The sequence below is a fragment of the Rhipicephalus microplus genome, chromosome X (assembly GCF_043290135.1).
Source record: "Rhipicephalus microplus isolate Deutch F79 chromosome X, USDA_Rmic, whole genome shotgun sequence".
Lineage (NCBI taxonomy): Eukaryota > Metazoa > Arthropoda > Arachnida > Ixodida > Ixodidae > Rhipicephalus > Rhipicephalus microplus.
Window position 1 is genome coordinate 5,404,399 of NC_134710.1, and position 12,524 is coordinate 5,416,922.

The 12,524-nt window shown below is 45.5% G+C and overlaps 1 protein-coding gene across 3 annotated transcripts in view; it reads right to left on the bottom strand.

Moving 5' to 3' along the window:
* Positions 1–11,987, bottom strand: part of LOC119175634 (carboxy-terminal domain RNA polymerase II polypeptide A small phosphatase 1) — a 117,964-nt gene extending 105,977 nt beyond the window's left edge. Inside the window, exons 1-2 of one of the 3 annotated variants that reach the window (XM_037426544.2) lie at positions 11,704–11,987; positions 11,216–11,340 (exon numbers count right to left, since the gene is read on the bottom strand). In XM_037426544.2, coding sequence (XP_037282441.1) covers positions 11,216–11,340; positions 11,704–11,779 — 201 coding nt within the window. In that variant the 5' untranslated portion in view covers positions 11,780–11,987. The remainder of the gene's footprint in view (positions 1–11,215; positions 11,341–11,703) is intronic. The other 2 variants (XM_037426541.2, XM_037426542.2) reach the window with 2 other exon arrangements.
* Positions 11,988–12,524: the final 537 nt, after the last annotated feature.

Sequence of the window (12,524 nt, forward strand, 5' to 3'; positions counted from 1 at the left end):
TGAAATACATGGTTGTACAGTCTCAATGGCTCAGTTCAACTACATAAAACTAGAGCCTTCAAGTTGCAAAAAATCTAGGCACCAAAGGGATGACATCATAGACATCCATGCACAGTGGCATTCGCCTCTGGCTGACCCTCGAGACAAACCTCCAACATATTACCGATGGTGCTTAAGTGTGGCCTTGTACACTTCAACCTCATTAAAATAAAGTCACACCTGCCACAAAAATACTTCATTATACACAAAAATTCACTACAAACATATATTTGCAGCACTGTAACTAAGACAGGACAATTCTTTACTTCGTTATAACCGAAAATTCGTTATACCTGGGTTCATAATATCGAGGTTTGAGTGCGTAGCCAAGGACTTATCATGGCTGCCAAATCAGTCAAAATGCATAAATGTATCTGAAAGGGGTCATTAATTAGGAATGTAATAAATTGAACACTGTTAAAACACGAGCACAAAATGACAAAGCAGACAGTGTCCTGACCAGTCTTTTTTTTCTTTTTTGCCCTGTCTCTAAATTGTGCCCTGGTTTTTTAACAATATGTATGTGAACCAACAATTTATTCCTCACTATGGAGCACCAGGGCCCAGAGATTTATGATAACTTGGTGAAGAGGCTGCACTGTGTATTGCCTGTGACATTCAAGAAACTGACATTTTCTTAAGTTCATGAAACGAAACAGGCTTCTTTAAGGCAGTGGTTCCAAAAAATAAGTTCAACGTGTTCAAAGCCACCACTATTTAAGGCGCTCTACATGAACGTTCTTATAACAACTAAAACATTCATGAAATTTGTGTCAGTATTCCTTTTAGAGACATAAAGAAAGAGAGTGGATCAGCGAACAAAAAGGGCACTCAATATCTTACTCGACATTCAGAAATGGAACTGCGTGGGCACAGTACAGATGAGATATAAATGAAGAGGAAGCAATGAAAAAATCCTTGGAACATGGGGTCCTTTTGATTACAATATCGAGGTATGTTTCACTGAGACGTGTGAACAAGGTCTGACACATGTTGACAGATTGTGGGGGGTGTTGAAACGTTAGCAACACTATGTTTCGTGCATTTTTCACTACAGAACAGGTGATCACCTCAGGCAAGAAACTGACACAGTGTGTCTGGGGCACGGTGTTAGAAGTATAGGTGGAATGACAGAGGGCCACCGCCCCGAGCTCGCTACGCTCAACTTTTGTTCCTCGGCTCCGATGCACCGCGAGATGGCAGGAGCAGTCACGTGGCTCACAGCCGTGCGAGTGGCGAGCGAGCGCCGTTCAGACCACGGTGTTGTTGAGAGAAAGCAATTGCCACGTTGCACTCTTGTTTTTGTTGTTTTCTTGTGTGTGCACCACATGAGAGTAAATGCTGTTTGTGTGAGCAAGTCGTGAAATGGGAAAGAAGTGTTTTGTACCCCAGTGCAAATCTGGCTAGAACACATGCTTGGAAAGTCGATTTCACACTGGGAATCAACAACATTTTTGATGCCATGAATAGCAGACACCTCAAGGAAGGTCTAAGATTAGGTGGAAAGGATTTTGAAGTGCTACAGTCCTTCCTACAACGGCTTAATAATAGGGAGGAAGAAGTGAAGGCAGGACAAACTGATACTCATCATTTTTGTTTTTCACGAACCACTGCTGAGGGCTTGCGAGTGACTATTCTGTCGACAATTCAGCTGTCAGACTACTAGTTAAAGAAATGCGACTTCAAGTATGTGTTAACTGCACAGTTAAACGAAAATGTTCTGCAAAAGTTTCTTGGTGTTACCCTGACTGAGCTGGACGCCAAAATGGACATCCCTGCTTGCCAACGTTCTTGCAATTATACAACATTCTATCCATTTAAAGTCTCGTAAAGCCACTCAAGTGCGGTAATTACTTTACCATACACTTGCCAGTTACTTCCTAGTGAAAAGCAACGACTCCTTAGCTTGCGTGATTTAACATCAGCTTTCGAGGAGGATCTGGCCAGCCAGTCACGCCTGGATGAGCTTAAAGGGGTACTAACAGAAATTTTCGGGGCCGAGATAGCCTGCCGGGTGGATTCTCATGAACATTCGTATATCATCTGCAAAATACCAACAGCGAATATAGCTTGGAAGGTACTTTAAGTTAGTTCTGAATTTCGCGTCGGTGACCGACTCTATAGCGCTATAGACACCCTCAGAAGGGACCCTCTACTTTCCTCACATCACCATGGTGCGGTCAACAAAAGAAGTTATGATGACGTCATAGCCGCCATTTTTCTTTTGCCATGTTAGTTCCCGAAGTCTATATTTCTCGGCGGCTGGTTGCGAGTGCGTGGCCGTGGCACATGCTTAGAAAATTGTGTTTGGCAACATTCCATAGATTGATTGATATGTGGGGTTCAACGTCCCAAAACCACCAAATGATTATGAGAGACGCCGTAGTGGAGGGCTCCGGAAATTTCTACCACCTGGGGTTCTTTAACGTGCACCCAAATCTGAGCACACGGGCCTACAACATTTCCGCCTCCATCAGAAATGCAGCCGCAGCAGCCGGGATTCGAACCCACGACCTGGGGGTCACACCTGAGTACCTTAGCCACTTGACCACCGCGGCGGGGTTGGCAACATTACAGTCCCGTTTCCTATTCAAAAGTAATTCTTGATGCGGACCGTGCGGAGGTACGACACAGTTCTGTGTGCCTACGTGGTCAAGAGCTGCACATTCTAGGTGGCGACAGCTGCACCCAGTTTTTGGAACTCTCTCCAACAGATACTGAAACTGATTGATAATGAGGGGCCTGTAATTATTTATCTGTCACGTGTTGCAGCAAACAATGTGTCGTGCCATGACTAACAAGCCCCCAGCAACCCATTGCAGCACAAAAACGCAAGGCTGAAGCTTTTGTGTCAGTACCCCTTTAAAGCCAAGGTGGGACACGTCTCTTAGAATTCCAAAGCGCCATGTTGTATCATAAGCCTTTTCGATATCGAGAAACACAGAGAGAAAATATTGTTTATGTACGAAAGCGTCTGATCTGTGCCTCGATACGAACAAGGTGGTCTGTGGTGGATCGACTCTCTCGAAACCCGCACTGAAATGGGTCTAGCAAATTGTTTGTTTCAAGGAAATGTACAAGTCGGCAGTTTATAATTTTTTCGAAGACTTTGCAGAAGCAGCTTGTAAGTACAATAGGCCTATAACTCGAAGCTAAAGAAGGGTCCTTGCCCTCTTTCAAAATGGCAATAATGATAGCCTCTTTCCAGGAGGTAGGGATAGTGCCAGAAAACCAAATAGCATTGTACAAACAAAGTAAAGTTTTTCGCATTTCGACTGGTAGGTTTTTTAACATTTCATACATCACACGGTCAGAACCTGGAGCAGAAGTACTGCAGGAGTTTAGAGATGTTCGGAGCTCAGCTAGACTGAAAGCTTGGTTATATGCCTCGTTTCTAGTGCAGTTGTGTTCGAGTTTCTGCATTTCTATTCTTGTTCTGTATTTTTGGAAAGTGTCAGTATAGTGGGACGGGCTAAACACCCGTTCGAAGTGTGCACCGAGGAAGTTTGCCTGATCTTCCAAGGTATCACCCTGAGTGTTTACGAGTGGAAGTGTGTGTACTTGTTTTCCTGCTATCCTACCAACCATGTTCCAGACTTTAGCCTCCTGTGTGTATGAATTGATCCCTGACAAAAACTTTTGCCAGCTTTCTCTTCTGGCCTGCTGACGCGTTCTCCTGCCTTGAGACTTTATTTTCTTGAAGGTGTCAAGATTTTCGGCTGTCGGTGAGTTGCGAAGCAACCTCCATGCCTTATTCTGCTCCTTTCGCACATTACGACACTCAGTGTTCCACCATGGGACGTGTCGCTTGCCGGGCTGTCCAGATGTTTGTGGGATGCATTTGGCTGCTGCGTTAATAAGGAGAGCTGTGAAGTACTGCACAGCTTCATCTATGCTTAGCCCACATATGTCAGTCCAACATAACTGAGCTTTGTTATGAAACTGTTCCCAGTCGGCTTTGTGTATAAGCCATTTGGGAACTTGTGGAGGACATTCGTATGATGTTTGTGAACTCAAAACGACAGGAAAATGGTCACTTCCGTAGAGATTATTTAGAACTTTCCATTGGAGTAATGGTACAAGTGAAGGAGATGCGATGCCGAGATCTATGGAAGAGTAGGTTTTGTTGGCAAGGTTATCATATGTTGCTTCTTTCCTATTCAACAGACAGGCACCGGAGGAAAAAAGGAACTGTTCAATGAGACGACCTCGTGCGTCGCAGCGAGAATCACCCCATAGACTGCTATGAGCATTCAGGTCACCAAGGACCAGATGAGGTTCGGGTAGTTGATCTATTAAGGACTCGAATTCTCGTTTTCCAAGACGGTGGTGTGGGGGTATGTACAGAGAGCAGATGGTGACGAGCTTGTTGAAAAGAACTGCTCGAACAGCCACTGCCTCTAGTGTTGTTTGCAGTGGTAAATGTGTGCATGCTACTTTTTGATTAACAATAATGGCTACACCGCCGGATGATGCCGCAGCATCATCTCTGTCCTTTCAGAAGAGAACATACCGACGCAAAAAATTCGTGTTTTTAGATTTTAAATGAGTTTCCTGTACACACAGCACTTTCGGCGAATGTTTTAAAAAGAGCTCTTGAACATCATCGAGGTTTCTAAGCAGTCCTCTGACGTTCCAATGTATTATTTGTGTTGCCATATTGGAGGTAACGTAGTGCTGTGTGTAAGGGAAAATGGGTGTGTCTGCTTCTTAAGCTAAACGTTAAGACTCAAAGAACAGGGCCGTCGCCGGGCCCCGTTATTGGCTTTTTATTTCTTTTGGCGCGCTCCAGGGAGCTACGCCGATCTTTCGGCACCAGGGGTACCGTGGTGTCCATTGCCTCCTCAGAGGCACTGCGTGCCCGCATTTGCGAGCTGATGTTTTGGGCTTGGGGCCTCGCCTGGTGAGACGAGGCCTTCATATCGACCGACCCTAGGGTCTCCTTCACCTCGGGGGGCGAAAACTTCGGTCCTCTTGGGCTAGAGGTCAAAGGGACCTCCTTTGCCGCTGGGATACCCTGGCTGCTGCAAGAGCTTGCAGCGGCCGTGGGTGTCGCCGTGGGGATGAGTGGCAGGGCAGCCTTGGCTGTTCTCACCGTGGGTGGGGGCATTAGCAACCGCCTGGGCACACTGTGCCTGGCATGGGCAGTTGCCGCAGGCCATTGTAGTGCTGCCCCCTGTTGCACTACATCGGCGAACGATGGTTTGTTTGTGAAAAGACCAGATACTTGTCGACGGGCTTCTCGGAAAGTAATGTTTTGTGTGATTTTGATTGTAACAATTTATTTTTCCTTTTTCCATGTTGGACAGGTTCGGGAGTATGCGGGATGGGTACCATCGCAGTTTGCGCAGTGGGCTCCATCCTCCACCTTACACTCGTCTGTGGCGTGTCCTGTGGTGGCACACTTTCCGCAGGTGAGTTGGCCGCGGCAACTCTGAGAGCCGTGACCAAAACGCTGGCATTTGAAGCAACGCCGTGGGTTGGGAATGTACGGTCTCACATTCAACTTCAAGTATCCTGTTTCGAGATGTTCAGGCAGGGTACTGGTGCAAAACGTCACAATTATGTGTTTTGTTGGGATTTCCTTCTTACCACCCCTAATTTTGATTCTTTGTACTTGTGTCACTTGCTGGTCCTTCCAGCTCTCGAGGAGCTCACCTTCAGTCAGGCCAAGCAAGTCTTGATCAGATACAACGCCTCGGGAAGTGTTGAGTGAGCAGTGTGGTGTAATTAAGATAGGAATGTTTCCAAACGATTCTAGTTTTGAGAGATTGTCATACTGGCTCTGACTTTTTACCTCGAGGAGGAGATCCCCACTGGCCATTCTTGTGGCCTGGTAACCTGGACCAAGTGTAGTGGTGAGGCATTTGGAAACAACGAAAGGCGAAATAGTTCTGGCGTTCTTTTCAGCAGTTTCACAGTGGATTACATGGTAGCGGGGAAAGGTTTCTTTCGGTTTGCTGAAATAATTGCAAAAGTCTTCGGTGCGCCCTCTCTTCGAGAGAGGACGATCGTGCAATAAAGGGAGAGAAGAAAAAGCCATAAACTAAATATGAGTTCGGCAGCCATGCCAGCCACCCACCATGGAGCCCAACACGGGGACGTGACAAGTCCTAAATTTATATGAGGCATATCAACGTCAGCTGTACACAGCCGCTATAACCAAATATATTGTGCCCAAGACAGAGCACATACACAAGGTTAACCCTTGCCGCCAGGAAAAATCGGAAGTAAATGGAAGAGAGAAGAAGACAGGATAGATTTAAAGACGAGAAAAGACTAAGATGTAGGAAGAGAGAAATAAGAAAAGGCGACTGCCGATTTCCCCTGGGTGGGTCAGCCCAGGGGTGCCGTCTACGTGAAGCCGGGGCCAAAGGGGTGTGTTGCCTCTTCCGGGGGGCCTTAAAGGTCCAATCACCCAGCATTGGCTCAACCCCCAGGATCCCCTTTTCCCCGGACACGGCAAAGCCACGCACGGCTAGGCGTGAAAGGGAGCCGAAACTTCCCCGTTAGCTCGGGTCCGTGGTGTCGCTACACACCAAACGCCTACTTGCGCAGGCGCCCCTGCCGGGTATAGACCTACATGTGCCGCTCTCCTCTTTCCGAGTGAGAACTACGCTTGTTAACAATGAAAATATCTGCTGTTTTATGAGCTGAAACCACAATATGAATATGAGGCACGCCGTAGAGAAAAGCTCCGGAATTTTCGACAATGTGGTGTTCTATAACGTGCAATGGCATCGCAGAATTGTGTTTCGTCTTTCGTTTTTTCGCACTTTTTTTTTTACTTTAAATATATACCAAGAAGCTCAAGTTCACACGTTCTCATCGCACAGCACTCGGGCCTGCTTCATTGAAATGTGACCGCCGCAACAAAAATAGATATTAAGTTTTTCTACTACAAGACTTCGATTACCAAGTTAATTTTATCTAACTACTATCGAAACACCGCAACAAAAATAGATATTAAGTTTTTCTACTACAAGACTTCGATTACCAAGTTAATTTTATCTAACTACTATCGAAACTACTATCGAACCAGGATGTAACTTTTGTCATAACTACACGGGACTTTACCGTCACACGTTTAAATTCACAATCTGATGTTTGTGAATGTGAAAACCTATGCTCCTATCCCGAACCTTCCATGTGATAAATTAAACATTTTCCATATCTTGTTTACTATGAGAAAAGGAGTAGCCGGTGCCACCATAATGACACCAACCTCTCCATTTCATCATTTTAATAAAAAAAAGGACATTTTCCACAGCTATCTATGCTGTATCGTCAAAATGTAGTAATTGTTTGCGCTGTTAAAAATTTATTTACTTTTACACTCGTTATCGAACGAAGACTGTTTTTTCTCGTGTTGGTTTCGCGGCTTCGAAAGGACCTGCGCCTGAGCCATGGTCATTGTGGCGCCATCTCGGGCCCTCTCCCCAAAACAAGGGACAGAAGTTCTTCGCTTCAAGAGGTGCCGTCAATCCACCTAATATACTTCTAACACCGTGGTCTTGGGCAAGAAAAACGCAGCTTCGGAGCAGGCTTGGAACAGCTATATTAATTTTGAAGAAATAGACTGGGCATATCAGCCTTTACTTACAATATTAGAGCACGTATCACATATTTAAACGATGAAACTTACAACAATGTTCACCTGTAGGTTAGAACATTGATAAATTTTTTTGCATAAGGACGGCAAGTGCACTTGACTTAAGCACACACAAACATCATTGCCTCCTTTCACTGTACCAAAAAATCCCAAGCAAGCAACCCCCTCGAAATTACCAGCAATGTTGAGGGGGTGCTTTCCAGGATTGGCATCAAATCCATGATGACAGTACCAACATCTCCCCGAGAAAGAAATGAATGCATGTACTCCCTCAAAATTCTTATCTGCTGCCAGCTATTGTGCTGGCGAAGACAGTGTCACAAGCATAACCGCAACACGGGGCTATTTGCCTGGTGACTGTGTGAGCGTGGAATGATGAAAACTGCTACTTTTGATACTGCGATTGTGATGAATAGGCACAAGATTTTCATATTCATCAAACAAATAAAATGGTATAGATGTAATGTACATTTGTATAATGCAACATTCAGTTAATTCAGACATTTTTTTTGTTCCCAAGAAATCTGACTTTATGGGCTTTTACTGTATATGCAAGGTGCGAGTGAGTGAGTATTGCAGCACGCGGGGGCAGCCAACAATAGAGTCTCAAGAAGGGAAGAGACATGTTAATGGCCATCTTCCCAGAGGCTCAAGCGGAAACTATACACTTAGCCTGGTCGCACATACCGTTCTATGTCCTCTGCTAAGTTTACATTAAAACGATGAACAGCACAAAGGTGGCTAATCTCCTTTTGCCAGGTCTTGCACTAAAGATGTTGGCCTTACCTCACGTGTAATTCCAAATAGGTGATAATATGTGGTGTGTTATGGTGCAAGGGGCACTTTAAGACCAAACACACACAAAAAAATTTAACTATACAAGAAGTGGCCGTAAAGGGCCTTAAATTCAGAGCGCTATAGCAGGTAATCATGACAGTGATGTGAAACACATGTAGTGAGAATAAAGCTCTGGTGGAGATGCATGACATTAGCACAAGGGTCTCATCAATGCCCTTCAGTTGATTAAAGGAGGCAGGTGCTTAATTGCAATGACACACCGCAGCAGCAACCTCTGTTCAGAGGTTGCTGCTGCGGAGTGTCATTGCATTACAATTATAATAATTGATGGCATTTATCGACTCCAAATATGATTAGGAGAGAGACCACATTGAAAGGCTCAAAAAATTTTCAACCACCCTTTTTTTTTTTTTTTTAACGGATGGCTGAATCAAGGTACGCTGGCCTCAAGCATTTTCTGTTCCATCGAGAAGCACATTGCCATCAAATCACCATGAAAATTGTGTTCCCACAAGTGCAAAAGGCACATGGGTGGAAATAAGAGGGAGCACAGTTAATTACAGCTGTCTTCCCTCTATTGAGTATCACTCTTGGCCAAACTGGCCTGATGATCACCATGACATTTGAATCGGCACGCACTTTAGCCATGCCTATACGTTGAGTAGTATAGCATTACACGCTAGTCGGGTGTTGGGGTATGGACGTCGAAGAGATTAGCAAGGCTTTGCATGTACACAGGGAGGCAGACAAGCATGTACATGCCTTCAATATCTCCCACAGAAAAGGAGGTACCTACACAAAATCTTTGGCCTCGTGTTTTTTTAATGCAATGTGTTGCTAGGGGCCTGTTTGTCACAACACGGCACACTGTCTTCTGCAGCGCGCAATAGATAATTACAGGCTTCTCATTACTGACCAATCTCAGTTTCGGTTTGAGACAGCTCCAAAGACAAGCTGCTGGGTGCAACTACCACCACATAGCGTGTGCAGATCTCGACCACCATCAGCACACGAAACGGTGATGAACTTCCGCACGGTCTACATCAAAAAATCTTTTTCAACAGGAAACGGGACCACAGTGTCAGTAAACACAAAATTTTCAACATGTGCACATAACCTTTTTTTTTTTTACTGCAGTGCGGTGACGTGAGCAAAATATGGAGGTCCTCAAGAGTGTGAATACCTCCTAAATTCAAACTTCAAAATTTACTTAAAATACCTTCCAAGTTACCTCAGCTGATGATATTTTGCGGACAATATACGCATGATCACGGAAACCGACCCCACAGGCTATCTCGGCCCAGAAATTTAGTGTCGAGCACCTCGATTTTCTCACAAGGGTGCATGTGTGAAACAGCTTGCCACATGTGGTGTTTCATGCACTGGTGATGCCACAATTAGTTTGCTTGAGGATGCTGTGTTGTGTGTCGAAAGCAAAATTTCAGTTGAATTCATTCGCGTGACTCACCGTTATGCATTGAAGTTATACGAGGCCCTCTCCGGTATAAATACGCACTGCAACAGGCATGTTTGTTTCGTGTATTTTGCAACATATCTAGCTTTTATGGCGATATGACATGTAACAACGCTTGCCAGTAAGCAACCTCTTCTTTGGCCAAGGATCAAATGGACCATGTGAAAAAGTAGTCATTATTTTGACAAGAAACTGGATTTACAAGTAGCCAATAAAAATATGCACTATCACACTGCAAAAATTATTCATTACTTACAAATTAAAAGTAAATTGGTTGCGAAAATGCCATTTTTGAAAGAATCTAGAATAATTAAAATATGAATTGCCACAACATTACCGCTATTGCAGGAAGGTTTTTGACATATTTCATACATGGCTTCACTTCTGTCTGTGAATAACACAAGTGACAAAGAAAAGATGGTGGAGAGATTACTGCCAGCAACATTTCGAGTTTTTCACTATTTCAATATGTCTCTTGTACTGACAGGGACGTTCTTCATTGTCTTATTATGCAGTGGCTTTTGACGCACTGCTGTCAAACACATGTAAAATATTTTACTTTGATTTCACAGTTTTTCTACCCCGCAAGGAGGACACCGAGTCTTCTCCGTGTAGCCTAAAGAGCCAAGATCACTTCACTCGTTGCTGCTTATGTGCACCACTTGCAATTGGCCGCTAATATGTTGCTAGTTGCCATCCCGACACGTCACTGAGAAGCCACCCCAAGCTTTCATTTCGAAAATTCTAAAACATATGTGAAATTCTAGTTAGTACAATTTTAAATGATTTTTTGCAGGCCCTGATTTAAAAGCAATTTTTCACACAGACAAGAGCAGCAAGAGCTGACAAAAAAGTGAGAGCATAAGGACCCAACAAAACGCGGCTCCAATGTGAATAGCATAATATGTGCTTTGAGCAGCGAAAAATTTGACAGAGCATAAGCAATCATCATAGTGTACTGTGCGGTCAGTGCACGAACACCAGATGGTCGAAGGATTATTACAACACTTCTCGGAGCACTTGGGCTATGAAGGCACCAGGACACAGACCAATGTGTACAAGATTTCTCACAGCCCGCCAGCGGCTCGCACAGCTAACCGCGGCACTTGACACACCGACACATTTGCTTGTGCAAGTATTCGGAGCAAAAAGCAGCGCTAAACAACGGAGCGTGGTTCGTATGCTTTGTATCGTTTGTCACTGCTTTCTGCTCGCACAGCTTCAACCATCCACAGTCACGCTTACATTGACAGCGGTGGGTACGCTTTATACCAGAAAGTCATCGTGCTCACCTTGGGCGAGTACTGGCCATTTTCCTCGGCAATCACGGGGTTGTTGCCTTGGTTGTTGCTCCCGAAGCAGCAGAGCAGCGTGTTGAGGAAGCCGCGCTGCCGGGGCTTCCTGCTGGAGGGCGGCACTGCACGGGGGAACAGGGGGCTGTAGTCCGAGGCCTGGCCGCCGGTAGACTCACCGCTCTTACGGGGGGGAGGCCTGCTGCTGCCGGCGGTGCCGCCCGTGGACGGGGTGGGCGCCCCGCCCCCCTTGCCGCCTTTGCTGGGCCGCGCCGTGCCGCTCAGCGCAACGGGGCAGGCCGCTGCTTACCTTCGGGCTCAGGGCACATATCGAGGGCGGCCGGCGCCACCGGCCGCCCGACAAGACAGAAAGGATCGCACGCGCCCCCCAAGCGGCACGGCGACAGCCCCGCGTGAGCACCAGCTCGCGCACCCCCACCGCACTCCCCCCCCCCCACACCATCAAATGGCGCCATATTGCTACTTACCTCGATCAGCAGGAGGAAAATTTGTTAGTTGTTCCTCTTCTCTGTTCACTTGAGTAATTATGGACGTACTGTCCATGGATCCTAAATGTGCTTGTAGCCAACTGCAGGCACCTCGCAACAACACTAAATCAATAAACTTTGCACTAAATTAAATAGTTTCAGGATCTTTCACGGCTTCCCTCTGGGTCCATGTTAAAATGCACTAGGCCTAGTAAAGAGGGTTGCAAACATACCAGTGCGCATGCTCAGATGCGCTCTTGCCAAGTTATTTACAGCAACCGCAGCCGCCGGCTGTTTTCATGAATTTTTTTCCCCTTTCGACAGAGATCATTGTACAACTACTAAAATATGGGGCCGATAATATGTTGCTTATTTAACGTTCTTTTCTACCTTTTTTTTTTTCGCGTGTATTATTGGCGTTCCCAGAATGGAGTAGTGTACCGTCTTTGCAGCAAACCGCTTTTGCGATGACGCCACCAGTAGAATACCGGTTACGGTGTACCCAACGCGCGTACTTCAAATTTGCACTGCGCACTTTTGTGCAGCTTTTTAGTAAAATGGTCGCAAAACACAATTGAAATTAAAAGTATCTGTAATAATATAACACATCCATCACGTATTGATGCATTAATGAGATAAATAATGCTGCTCCTGTGGAGTCGAGCTCGTACACTTCCTATCGCAGAAAAAAGACCCAGATCGTCTGCTAGCTTACTGTTTTAACGGCGGAAGGGTTGAAAGAGCAGATCGCTATTAATTTGATCCATATATACCCCTGCCTAGCTGTCACACTAACTTGAAGTCATGCGACGAAACATATG